This window comes from Amphibalanus amphitrite, unplaced genomic scaffold, assembly GCF_019059575.1.
Source record: "Amphibalanus amphitrite isolate SeventyFive unplaced genomic scaffold, NRLGWU_Aamphi_draft 000028F_arrow, whole genome shotgun sequence".
NCBI lineage: Eukaryota > Metazoa > Arthropoda > Thecostraca > Balanomorpha > Balanidae > Amphibalanus > Amphibalanus amphitrite.
The window spans coordinates 438,755-453,015 of NW_024881524.1; the positions used below are offsets into that span (position 1 = coordinate 438,755).

Here is a 14,261-nt window from a genome sequence, read left to right on the forward strand (position 1 = left end):
CGGGGAGGGGGGGGGGGGAGCGGGTGGCGAGGTCACGGTGCGGGTGACCTGTCAAACAGCCCCGGCGCGGTGGGGCACTGCCGTAGGCAAATGGCGCACTCAAGCGTTGTTCCATATCGCGGTGGTGGGCCGGGCGGCCGGTTAGCTTGGCAGCTTGGAAGGAAATGAGGCATGGTTTTGCTGTGGCCGGTTCACCTATTGTTACTTATGTATGATGCACCCAAAGTAATGCAAATGTGGCGTTGATAATGCAGCTGGCAATGGAATGCTAGCGAATGCTCCGAGCGCCTAGCTATAAGGATTAAGATTATTTATGTCTCCTGAAATTTTCATTGAATATAATTTCAAGCACTAGAAAGATCGTATTCGTTCGCCAGTTTTTTGACCGGCTGGCGTTTCTTGCGTAGAGCGCCCTTGGGCAAATATTTAGGGATAACGCAGGTGTTTTTTTTCTTTGCCTGGTAAGACTCCTTTAGGGTCAAATCAAGCAGTGGCGGCGGAACACCTTTAATGAAGTGGGGGCACTGCCGACTCTTGGTCCCATTCTTTCCATGCAACGCCCATAGGGCTAATGTTAAAATGCCAAAATCAAACGGGGGCACGGTGCCCCGATCAGACATGTGCATGGATCCGAGAAAATGGATCTGGGATCTGATCCCACGGATCCTGATCTCGGATCCGTCGGGATCATAGATCCAGCTCTGTAATTTCTCGAGAGATCCATAGGGATCACAGATCCGAGTCTCATTTTTTGCTTGAGATCCAGTGAGATCATAGATCCTCACTTATTTTTTGTTACCACATACATCCCAAAAAAGCACTTGTTTCAACTCACAAACGTTCTGTTTTAGTGATTTTATGTAATCGCACGTCATAATCCATAGCTCTGTGTCACTTATTGGCAAAGAAACCCTTTAAAACATGGTTTCAAATGTGGTGCATGGTGGGATCCACTCAGATCATAGATCCATGTTCTTAATTTATCGTCAGATCATATGAGATCATAGATCCAAGATGTATTTTTCACGCCGGATCCGGTGGGATCATAGATCCCAACCTGTACTTTGCTTCGAGATCCACTGAGGTCATAGATCCACCACTCGGATCCATGCACATGTCTGGCCCCGATGCCCCCCCCCCCCGTTCCGCCGCCACATGAAATCAAGTCGCTAAGAGACGATGAGGAAAAGTGGACGAACGCTACATTTCTGTGCATGAAGTCTCGAGTTAAAAAAAGCTAAAAGTTATTATACGTGTAGGCTAAAAAACAATAAGATCAGTTAATAAAAATATTTGTCCCGAAATTAACTTCTGTTGTGTCTGACCATGATTGCATGTATGACCCCGGTCCAGCCTGGTTCAACTCGGGCCCAACCTGGTTCGGCTCCCCCTTTTTTAATATAAATTTGGCCGGAACCTTTTGGATGGAAGGAATCACAAGGACAGAGTCCCCGCTAAGCCTAGCTTGTTAAGCGTTGACCCTGCCATCTACCCTCCGATCAAGCAATTCCTGGTCTATTGCAGACTATGGTTTTGAGGTTAAGTCTATGTCAAAATGGTCTATGGTTTAGAGTCCAAATTTTAACGTGCGCACATAGCCGCGCACGGCCGGTCCCCTCAGGCCCTCGACTTCGCCTTGCAGCGGCCTGCCACCAACCACAACCATACCCGTCAGGCTCAGGAGGCTAAAAAACGTCAAGCACACGTCGTGTTTCGAACCCAGACTTTTGCAACCGGGACGTGCGCCTTCACCACATGGCACATGGAGTCCAACGCTCTACCGACCGAGCTACCGGGACGGACATTTACCTTGGGGTTTCGCCTCGTGACATTGACAGACGTCAGACACTTTGGCCGAACTTTAGCCGAAACACTGAGCAAGCTGCGCAGGGCGATAGGTGCTCGTAGCGTTGAGGTTGGGTAACCTGTGAGCTGAACGCGATGTCGTGAGTTCGAGTCCCACTCCCGGCTCTGGTTTTATCTAGACACAACCAAAATCTTTCCTTCTACTGCAACACAGCTAAGCACGATGACATCTTTCCCCAATATCTTTCCCCAATATCCTCACCAAAAGTCAAAATTATCGCTTATAAACGTTTAGCTAAGTTAATTTTTTTAAAGAAAATATTTTTTGTCATTTGTCTGGAGCCATTTCAACTCTTTTTTCTTTTCTGATTCTTTTCGACCCGATAAAACCCACCAAAACTGAACGTGCCAAATGAAAAAATATCTAACTCAAATAACAGTTTAGAAAAGCCTCATCATGCATCATGAAAAGCATCATGCAACTATCGACTGAAAAGTTGCATGCTATGAATACGTCCTAGATTTCAATTAACATTGTTCAACATTTTGGCTGGAACTGACGCTGCCTCTGGCTTGCCCGTTTGTTTGAGATAATGATTCCCTTCAGTCGCGTTCTTGCCGGTTCCACATGAACAGGATACCACCATACCTACCGGAGTGAACGCGACCGCAACCATCATCCCCTCCCCTCAGCCTCGGCGCAGTGGCGGGCGGCCCTGGGCGGCCCACTCCCGGCGCTACGCACGCCCCATGCGCCGTGATACCGCCTCACTCCCCCTCCCTCCTTCCCCCACAATGACCGGTGACCTCACTTCCCTCGGGATTTGGACTCGCCCTACCCCGACCGTAGCGCCACGTGGTGGCTCTGGAGATCTTAAATAGACCCACTGTACCTAGCCGCCATCTTGGAAAAACATCCTCGTGCTAAAAAAAAACAGCGGACAGCTGGAGAAATCTGTTTTCACTCACGCAGCCTTAGAACCTACCCTCACCACCGCTACGGAGATCTTTCAAATTCGTGGACATCTAAATGCCCAAAACACACATTTTCTTGCAACTTATTTTTTTAGAATGACATTAAAAAAACATAAAATCGGCTCTCACCTCGAGACGCGTCCACTCAGCCACAAGACAGAACAGGGAAAGATGGCGCCCGGAAAACCTCGTCGGCTGGTCGTGTCGCGAGCGCCATCCACTGGATAAGTTTGGCACAATTCGCCCTGATACAACTTGGACATGATACAACTCTCCCCGCTCTCCCCTACCTAAAACAGGTAGGGGAAAGTGGGGTAAGACGGGCACCTTAACTTTGGAGCCATTTTTCGGCCGGTTAGAAACATCATAGAAACGGGAAACTGGGTGAAAACCTTTTTCAGACATTTTACTTTCATTTGCCAGAAGATGAGACTTAGACCTGATTCAACAAATAAACTGCAGCTATTTTTGCAAAACCTTGCAAAAACCCGTCTTACCCCACCCCATGGGGTAAGACGGTCACATGGGTAGGGCAAGACGGCCAGCTTCTTTCACCGATCAGCGCAGCTCGCAACAAATGCCCGAGATTAGCCGCATTTATACAGTCGCTCGTTGGTCTCAAGTGCTTCGGAAATGGCAGTATACGAGATTCGTGCAGAAGGCGTATGCTCCTATATAGGCCCTAGTTCAGAAGCCATGTAGAACCGTTTTTCACATTCATTATTCGAGAATAAACTGTGCCGAAGGAATATTGCTAACATGTCTGTGAGTATCGGAATCGAACATATTCTTATTAGAAATGCTTCTTTTTTCCTACAGCAACAAAAATATTTTCACCATTACAGACCCATTGGGTTCATAGTTGCCCGTCTTACCCCAAACTCAATGTCAGAAGTTCAGCACGATTTTTCGCTGTGGACAATTTGATGCAGACAAAGCAAATCCGCCGTAAATGAACACTGTTGGCATATGAGTGTACCACAAGTGATTGCGAGTTTTTAACTCTATAGTGCTGTACACAAAAGCTTGCACAATACATTATGGATGTTTTCAATGAAATGAGTGTTTTAAAGAAATCAAAATAAAAGATTATCGACTGAACACAAATTCACCAGACTTGAATGGTGGTGTGTAGTGGGAAAGGCAATTCTGGTCCTAACTTTTCTTGCTCGTAGCGCTATTGGTTTGGTCTGCAGAAGGGGTGCCCGTCTTACCTACCCTGACCGTCTTACCCCACTTTCCCCTAATGTAATCGTGTTAGTTCCATAGTCGCTCAGTTTCCAAACGCGACATCCGACTGTTACTACATAATAAACAACTATTGGGAACACATTCAACCCAGCGACATTTGTCACCCGTTTTCATGCCCACTCTCAGGATTCCCATCTCCCGTGCTCCCGATTACTGATCGGGCAATAGGGCGAGAACTTTTACAATAATCCCACCAACCGCCAGATAAAGAAACTAGTTGACCTAAGCAACAGGCTTATCACTCTGACAGCTCGGTAGGAAGCCACATCACTTGTGTAAGTTGTGTTGACACCAGACAGTCACCAGACAGGCTTACAACCCGCGCCGTGTACTGGCGATGCAGGGACTGCCCAACGTAGCTATGGATCCATCTGGAGCGCTGCTATACGGCAACTGCTGTCTGAGAGCTATTTTAGAGTCTTTTTGTCCTTCCGTTTTGGAGTTCTTGGCGGTCCTCCCAAACGTCTCCAGTTGCGGTCTTTCACACCCAGTCAGTATTTTCGCGCGATCCATCCCGTCTCTTCCTCCTGCCTCAGAACAGCCGCCTTCAGCCTCCGACAGAGTACCGTCTCCCTCCTGCCCCGCCCTCTAATCAGCTGTCAGGTAGGTGGCATCTCCCGCCCCCGCCCTCACCCCCACCGGGTCCCACCCCGCCGCGAGGTAATACGGATATATTGACCGGCAATTCACTTAGCCGGCGCGGACCGGCCGCATGAAATTATACTGATCATAACTGATAGCCGGTAAATGTGGTGATGGGCCGGGCTGTGGCCACTGACAGGACTCCATTAGAGGGATCACTCCCCCGCGGTGTGCCAGAGGAGTCAGCGAGGGACTCCGAACCTCCACGTCAGAGCTGGTATCGGGACGGAAATAACCCACTGATCACCCCAGAGGCAGCCGGGGCGACCACCCGGCACCAGCGGCGTGGGAACGAGGGTCCGTCCGGCCGGCCATATTATGCATTTCACGGGTGCTTTCCAGTGTGGATCGGATAGTGTCGTGTTGTTGCAAGCTGTCCTATGTCAGGGGATGCGCTGCTACATGCTGTATGACGTCTATTGTTGTTTTGTTGCAGATTGTGTAATGTTTTACTACAGCAGGACATCTGGCGCCCGGTGTTGTATGTATTTTGCAGCCAGCTTGTCTGAAGCCCACTGTTGTGTTGGTGCAGGGTGTCTAACGTCCGGCTTTGTGTTGTTGCAGGTTGTCTGACGTCCGGCTGCATTAGTCGACTCGCTGCTCGTGTCGGCCATGGGAGGAGGTAGCCGGCCGCCGCCGCTGCTGCCGCTGCTGCTGACGGTGGTCTCAGTATGCGCCGCGGATTTCACGACCCAGTGTCCGAGCGTCTGTCGGTGCACGTGGAGCGGCGGCAAGAAGGTGGCCGACTGCTCGGACTGGCCGGGCCCCGGTCTGCCGGCGAGCCTCAGCTCGGATATCCAGGTGCTGGACCTGAGCGGTGGCCGCGTCAACGAGCTGGGCGAGGACGCGCTGCAGCGGGCCGGCCTGGTTAATCTGCAGCGGCTGCTGCTGGCGCGCACTGGCCTGCAAACGCTGCACCGACACGCGTTCCGCGGCCTGGAACTGCTGGCCGAGCTCGACCTGGCAGACAACCAGCTGACCAGCGTCGACACAGAGACGTTCGCCGACAACGTGCAGCTGCGCCAGCTGTCGCTCTCTGGCAACCGGCTGCAGAAGCTGAACGACCTGCAGTTCCCCGAGCTGCCGCGCATCCAGCAGCTGAACCTGAGCCACTGCCAGCTGGCCACCATCTCGCAGCGGGCCTTCAAGAAGCTGACCAACCTGGCCGAGCTGAACCTGGACGGCAACAAGCTGGCCGTGCTGGATCCGGTCATCTTCCAGTCGCTGACCAAGCTGAACTCTCTGACGCTGCGCGACAACCCGTGGCGCTGCGACTGTCACCTGCGGCTCTTCCGCGACTGGCTGGTGCAGCATAAACTCTACCAGCTGGGAACTACCTGCGTGGAGCCCGAGCGGCTGATCGGCAAACGCTGGATCGATGCGAGCTCGGAGGAGTTCGCCTGCCGGCCCCAGATCACCATCCCGGAGCCGACCGTGGTGGCCGACATCGGCCAGAATGTCACGCTGCGATGCCAGATCTCTGGCAACCCGGCGGCCGAAACCAAGTGGGTGCTCAGCGGCGGCAGAATTCTGCGCAACAACACGCCCGTGCGCGGCACCGACCGGCTCTACATTATCCACGAGGAGGGCAACGTGAACCGGTGGACCAACCTGACGGTGACGCGCGTCGGCGAGCAGGACGCCGGCCAGTACCTGTGCGTGGGCTCGAACGCCGGCGGCGTGGTGGAGCACAACGTCACGCTCGTGTTCCGGACGGCGGTGGAGGCGGCGCCGGGCGGCTCCGACGGCCTGCTCCAGCAGCCGGCGCTGATCGGCGCGGTGGCCGGCGGCGCGGCGCTGCTGCTGGTGCTGCTGGTGATCTCCTGCTGGTGCTGCTGCCGCCGCGGCCGCCGCTCCGACAAACAGTCCAGCTCGACCACCGACTCGGTGATGGTGCTCAACCACAAGACGTCCAACGGCAGCGGCTACGAGAAGCTGCCGCAGACGGAGCGTCAGACGGATGTTCAGCTGGAGCGTCTGGGGGCGCGCGCCGAGCTCGGCCAGCCGGGCAGCAGCGTCATGTGCAACGCCACCGAGCCGCCGGCGCTGGGCGCGGCGGCTGCCGGCGCGCGCCGCCGCAGTCTGACCGACTCGGAGAGCGGCCGGCGCGACTTCCCCGACCTGCTGCACCTGCCGCGCTCGGGCCGCGCCGGCTTCGAATCGTCGCTGGCCGCCGAGCCGGCGTACCAGCCGTACCCACCGGCGGGCCGCTCCCGGCCGGCGTACGTGACGCTGCCGCGCCGGCCGCGCACGCCCAGCTGGGGCAACTCGCCGCTGGTCACCGATCCCGTGTACGACACGCTCGGGCCGCGCACCACGGTGGACGGCAGCTCGCGGCTCAGCCTGACCTCGGTCGGCCAGGAGCGGCCGCCCGTCTACTACGTGCCGGTGGAGAATCGTGCCGACCCGGCCGCGGCGCCGGCCACCAGTGTGTTCGCCACCATGCCGCGCGCTCCCCGCCCTCTGTCGCACGGCAGCCTGTCTTACGCGGGCCACGCGCGCTCCATCAGTACAGAGCTGATCGAGCCGCTCACCGAGGAGCCAGAGGAGGTGGACGAGCCGCCGCCGCCGCCGCCCGGCTTCAACAGCGACGAGCCGCTGCTGCCGTCACCCACGCGGCCCGCGCCGGCCGCCAAGCCCAAGAAGGTGGCGCCGCCGCCGGTGCCGCCCAAGCCGCGTGTGAACGGCGCCGGTGTGCCGCCGGTCCAGGGTGACGGCGTGGACGGGACAGAGGTGTGACGCCGGCCGGCCAGCGGGCCCGCCGCCGCCGCCGCCGGCACCTAGCGCGCGGCGCGGCTCGTCCGCTCCCGACTGACAGTGAACGCTGGGTGTGAGGGAACTGCTCACTACCGTTCTAGTGATGAGACGGTGGCAGCGGCCCGCCACCGCGCCGCTCCAGAGCTCTAGTCAGGCTGCGGTGGCCGCCAGTACCCGCGCGGTCGCAGTGGCTGGTCGTTAGCGATGTAGTGAGGCTGTCTGAGCAGCCGGGACTCAGAGACTGGTCCGTCAGAGGACTGCCGTCCGCCGTGGGGAGCTCTGTTATCTCCGCGCACTCTGTTTAAACGTCCGCTTTCAGCGCCGTCCCTGTCCTCCTCCCTCCCCAGCCGCGCGGAGCAGCCCCGCCCAGCGGAGCGGCGCGCAGTGTCCGCCCTTTGTGCGCCAGCACTGGCTGTTTACTACTTCGGCCAGATTTATGCGCTCATTAGATGTGGCCCGACGCTTCAGTGCCAACGTCCCGGGGCGCGCGCTTTTTATGGCGCGCCAGCTGCAGCCGGCGCGCCGCCGATTGTAGTGGCGCGAAATGGCGGAAGCGGCGCCTGTCAGTACGTGTTCGATGCGCTCCGTCTATCTGTCTGTCTGTCTATCTGTCCGTCTGTCCGTCTCTGTCAGCTGGTCTGTCTCGCGCTCGCCCGGAGACGGATGTTTTCCGTGACGGTGGCTGAGTGAGGTCCGTCGCCACCATCTGCAGTCGCTGTGTGTGTGGCAGGATGGTCCTCCGGCGGGTCTTGGCGTTCCGCACCGGCCTCTAGCTACCTTGGCGGACGCCGTGCGGAACTGAGATGTGCAGCCGAACTGCATCACCGAGCGGTGACGAGACTTATACCAGAGGAGGCAGAGCTTCAGGGCGGAACAGATAAATTGGGGGCATTAAGTTGTGAATCACCATGCGAAATGATATTGCATATGTTTAAATAGTACTGCTTAAATGATCCAGTGTCATGTTTCAATTGCATGATTTCTGAAGATGAGTCATTTTACACTAAGTTACTTTGTGAGTAACCGAGGGTTTTTTGCGTATGCTGAATGCCACTGTTATCGGTATTTGTGTCATTCGTGTCTGTGTAGGCGTGAGGTGTCTCTGGGGATGCCGTTATCGCTCTGTTGGCGCGTCTCTTGGCGAGCTGCGGTCGCCAGTGGATGGGGCACGGGGTGCCCCGCCCGTCTCTAGCCTGACCAGAAAGCTTGTCAGGTGCTCACCAACGCAACGCGTCCGTATCCGACACGGAAACCTGTGCAGAGGAGACGGCTTCGCTGCCGCGCCGACCGGGACACGCCGCTTTGTACAAGTGCATATTTTCCAAATACAGCAGCGTCCATTTTAGAGTGGGTGTGTGGTGTGGTGGGGCGGCCGCAGACCGGGGCGGAGCGGGTCATCGGCCGTGAAGGAGCTCCATCGACCGCCGCCCCCGCGCCGACGGCGGCGTCTCGCGGTGTCTCGTCTCCCGCGAGTCGGTATCGACAGCTCCGGAACGCCGCTCGGGATCGCTCGGAGCGCCGGCCTGGGAGGAGGTCGGCCGTCCTTCCCGGGTGGGCGCCGGTCCGACCCAGACGCCGGGTCGGCTGTCCCTCCCGGGTGGGCGCCGATCCGACCCAGACGCCGGGCGGTCCTCCGGCGCTGGCGAACGGCGCGGCGGAGAGCGACTTCAGCTATAGCACCGTATACACGTATTCAAAGACCTGCATGCATAGGTACTACATCTCCAAGGCTGCAAACAATATCCCTGGTTAGGTTACAGCGAGCAGACTTCGATAATAATCAAAAGTGTTACAGCCAGCTCATGTAAGAGCTCATGCACTGATAAGAGCTCATGCACTAATAAGAGCTCATGCACTGCCAGCTTCAAAACGTTACCGTCGAATGCACGACTTTTCAAAACAAGCCAAGTAGCGTGTTTTCACTATCCATGAACCTGTCCATCCTTCTCCATCTGTCTTGTCCACCTCGTTCCGCCGTTTCATTTATCGCACTCTTTTTATCGTCTCCCTATGGTTTCCTCCGTCGTCTCTATTCGCCTGTCCAGTGTCCCAACCAACTACTGTCTCCCTTTTGTCTAACCCGTCTCCCACCGTTTGTTTCTTCTATCGACTCTCTCCGTTTGTCATTACTCGCTTTTCCTCTTTTGTCTCCGTCCGTCCTTCCTAGCCACCGTCTCCGCCGTCCCTTGGTTCCCCCGACTACGGACTGCTCCCAGACTGCAGCCGGGACCGGAAACTGAGCTCGACATTTCCTCAGCGCCACAGGCAGACTCGTGAAAACGAGACGAACGAAACGGACGCGGGGAGAAAGGGGCGGTTCAAAGACCCGACTCTACTGGGGCGGCGGGTAGCTAACGCCGCGCCGAGATGAAATCAATGCCAGATCGGATATGACGGCGCCTCCACTCGGAACTCGCGAACGTAGAAACGCCCTCGGAGGTGCCGCATCTCGATAAGGCTAATGATGCGGTCATAAGGGTATGTGTTTTACCGGTTCAAAAATTACCACGAAGACGTGCAATGCCAACAAGAGTGAACTGTCGAAGGCCGAGGCTGTCTGCCGCTATGACCGTCATTGTATAACGGTTTTAAAGGTACTGCGCAGTGCACACAAACGGTAACGACGAACTGATCGCTACATGCAAGATCATCCCTTAATTTCTCCAGTCCAGATGTTTACAGTGAAGTTTGAGATGGCATCGCGCCGCATAACTTAAAACCTATCCCCTAGATGGCAGCAGTGGTGAGTGCCTGAAGTTATACTGTGCCGCAAGGCTCACGCTTTATTTCGCGCTACTGTCCCTAGATGGCAGCAGCAGTGAACGCCTGAAACGAGACTGTGCCGCAGCACGCAGCCGGCAGCCCGACACCGCAACGTACACTCGGGGGCAGATTGATGTTCCACAACTCTTTATCCACCGGGTTCCTATGGCTCAGCATTGGCAGCAGCCGCCTGGTACCGGTAGACTGTGCCGCTTCACTTACTTGTCAAGCGGCACAGCCTACCCACCTGTATGCCACCGGTCTGGGTCGGTGGCTGGAAGGCGATGTGGGCCGCCTGTGACGTCAGCGCAGCGGTGAGGGCCGAGCCCGGAGGCATGGCTCGGGTCGGCGCGGCGCGGCGGCTGGCGAGGACTGGGGAGTGAGGTGGGTTGGGAGCACGGACATCGCGTGGCTGAGCGAGTGTAGTTATCTTTCGCATCTCAAGGCGCCAATTATTCTACCTAACAATTGTGCTAAAGCAGTTGTTAAAATGTCCTATCCCCAAGACAGCGCCTATCATCATACTTGCAATGCACATTACGACACACTTAAGCGTGGCAATGGGACAGCCGATAGAACTTATGTCACTCGTGCATCGAGGTGCGGAGCTATATTTTGTATAACATATTAGTATTAAGGCCTTGATTGAGCAGATTAGTGTCTATTGTTTCGCACGGCAATCGTCCAGAGACGTGGGAACTGGGGGTTATGAGTAGTGCCGCAGCCAACGCTCCAATTTAAAGCGATTATTACTGTTGCTCTAATATGTGGTCGCAGCCTACGATAGCAAACCGTTCCAACTAGGAGCCAAAAAGTCAGCCACTCAGGGGGTTCGAACCGGGCTTCACCCACCGGCCAATTCATGACACGAGCGTTCATCCACTGAGCTACCGAGAATGGTCCTCGTCCGCACAAAACAAAATGACATTCACCCGCTGACCGCCAATGACAGTATTGTGACATTTGATCGCGTTTGACCGCGGCGGGTGGTCGCTGGTTTCGGCAGCTCAGTGGATACACGCTAGCGTCGTGGGGTGCCCGGTTGGAGAACCCCGGTTCGAACCGTCCCAGGTGCGCGACTTATTTGTTCCTAGATGGAACGGTTTGCTATTGGTGGCTGCGACCACACATTAGAGGAACATAAGAGTTTTAAAGTTGGGACACCGCGCTATCCAAAAACCCCAGTTCCCACGTCTCTGGACGATTGCTGTGCGAAATAATAGACACCAATGAGCTCAATCAAGGCCTTAATACATATCTGTTAAAAACAATGTAGCTCCGCAACTCGATGCACGTGTGATATAAATTCTATCGGCTGTCCCAATGTCACGTTTGAGTGTGTCGTAATGTGCATGGCAAGTATGATGATAGGCGCTGTCTTGGGGATAGGACATTTTAACAACTGCTTTAGCACAATTGTTAGGTAGAATAATTGGCGCCTTGAGACGCGAAAGTTAACTACACTCGCTCAACAGCGCGATGGTCCGTGCTCCCACCCCACCTCACTCCCCAGCCTTCGCCAGCCGCCGCGCCGCGCCGACCCGAGCCATGCCTCCGGGCTCGGCCCTCACCGCTGCGCTGACGTCACAGGCGGCCCACATCGCCTTCCAGCCACCGACCCAGACCGATGGCATACGGTGTGGGTAGGCTGTGCCGCTTAACAAGTAAGTGAAGCGGCACAGTCTACCGGTACCAGGCGGCTGCTGCCAATGCTGAGCCATAGGAACCCGGTGGATAAAGAGTTGTGGAACATCAATCTGCCCCCGAGTGTACGAGTATGTATTTGATCGCCCAGAGACATTGACTCCTTTGTCAAAGATGGCCTGCTAGGTGACCCATGACTGTGAAGGGAATGGCACACTGCTGGAACCAGGGTGGGTATATAGAACGACAAACGCTGGAACCAACGCTGGAACCACGGCCTGTGTAGATATTGATACTGGGTAAACCGAGAGCCCCTGCCTGAGATCGTATTGCTCATATATGCAGAACGGACGTGCTTTTAGCGGCCGAGGTCATCACTGCAGCGAAATAACAGCGCGTTCGGAGAAATGAAAGACATGGCGATGATGAATTTTTAACGTTCTTTTATCCCGCTCGTCTTATCACACATGAAGGCGCGCGGTCTCCGCCATTACTGAAGTAATAACACTCAAAGGAGGAATTGATTTCGTGCCGATTACATATTACAATAACCACTGCATGTAGGTTACTGCGGCAAATATGTGTTACTGTTTAATGTCCAACGCATATAGTTTTACTGAACAAAAACATTCAGCATTATTTGAACCAGATCGTTTAAAGCTGACCAGCTCTATCTGACCCAGTTCGGCGGCCCGTCGGCGCCCATCAGAGCCGCCGTCCGAGAGGTCAGCGGCCAACCCGGCCTGTTGGTCTGCATTCTGTCAGCGGCAGCGCCGGCCCGGTCGGACAGCAAATTAACCCGATGAGATCGGCCGGCCGGCCAACTGCGCAGCGAGCGCGGCCGACGTCGGCCAGTTTCACAGACAGGGTGGTGTCGGGCGCTGAGGGCGGGCCGGCGTCTGATCCCTTACGGACCACGACTGGGCGATGTGGAGACTCGATGTAAGCCCGCACCCCAAAACTCCACGCGGAAGAAGTCGGAAAGCCACGTGGATCACGGCGGACTAATGTACCGCGACTCGTGTCACCCCTGACAGAGACGGGAGTCACCCGGCGAAACCAGCGGCCTCATTCTGGCCACGGCCTACGGTCAAATGGCGTGCAGATTGGATCTCCATAGAACGAGCCGCCTACGAATGACGAGGGCTCGGAACTCGGCCGCGGCACGTCCCGCCTGACAATTGAATCGAATCCGCCCGAGGGGATTAGTTCCCTAATACTTCCCTTATATATTTCCGCCATTAATGCCGAGTTGGGATTTCGAACACATATCTAATAAGCGCAGTTCCTTGTAATCAGGATCGGCTGGCTTTTCGGAGACGCCGACTTGTAGAAATGTGCTCCGGAAAACGAGGCCCCGCACGGGTTTCAGATATAAGCTGTCAATGCCCGTGTCAATACCCATTCGAACAGAAGTGCCAGAAGTCTATAAACCAGGGTGATGTATCAAAGCACCTCTCTGGGAGCCCTGAGTAGTTATCTGACAAAACAGTAGTCGTTACTCGTTACATGAGGAAACAAAACGGGCGCTGTCCACACCAGCAGCCCCAGCAGGCATCGGGTGATTACCATAGCTGAAGCTAACCTGACAGTTGACACAGTGCTGTTATCAGAGAGATAGGGCAAACGTGCATCTAAACTGACGCACATGTACCCTCCATCCATTCTGTCATCGGCAATGTGACCGACCCGGTAGGTTCTGATTTGACGGCTGGCACACTTTAATGCCAGTGTAAGTCACAGTACCGTATAAGTGGCTGATGCCATACGGCCAGCGAGCAGTGAATTATCTCATGTCGCAGCACAGGCCAGGAACCATTGCCGCGTATACTGGCATATCTGGCCAGCCCAGTGACCGACCTAGCTCGCCTTTCTTATTCCATGCAAGGGTCAACAGTCTCTATAAATATAAAATAACGAACCGCACCGAGGTATAGAGCAAAACCACACACAGACCAAACACGACAAAAAGAGCGACGAAGAAGGTCATAATGATTCCTGGAAATAACAGAAACCGAATACATTCGCTATTGAACAAGAAACACAGGTCGTGAGTGTGACATATGAATCCGTATTGCTGACGGGATGACTCAACTTCATACCATCTTATGGCTATTCCGTTACTATTTTATCGATATTCAGCATCAGGCGAACCAAGACAAGATCAATGCATCGTTTGGTCATTGGCATCGGTGACACCTTCCGCCCCGTAGCCGTCTCGTCCTCCGCCATTTCTCCATGCCGACCCCCCCCCCCCACATACCTCCCTCCCGCCGCCCGCTGACACGTCGGCCCGTTCACGCGCCCATTCAGTCTAATTCCGAGCGACTGAGGCCCGCGGAACCGCGGCACAGCCCAGTTTATGTGGCCAAGTTGCGGCTCCACTAACCGCCCGGCCGCCCCCGCCCGTGTCGACAGCTCCG

General features: G+C 55.4%; 1 protein-coding gene across 1 annotated transcript in view; it reads left to right on the top strand.

The window, feature by feature from the left end:
• LOC122365171 (leucine-rich repeat-containing protein 24-like) overlaps positions 1 to 8,776 on the top strand; it is a 76,867-nt gene extending 68,091 nt beyond the window's left edge. Inside the window, exon 3 of the mRNA XM_043336153.1 lies at positions 5,239 to 8,776. Coding sequence (XP_043192088.1) covers positions 5,287 to 7,413 — 2,127 coding nt within the window. The 5' untranslated portion in view covers positions 5,239 to 5,286 and the 3' untranslated portion in view covers positions 7,414 to 8,776. The remainder of the gene's footprint in view (positions 1 to 5,238) is intronic.
• The last annotated feature ends 5,485 nt before the right edge of the window (positions 8,777 to 14,261 follow it).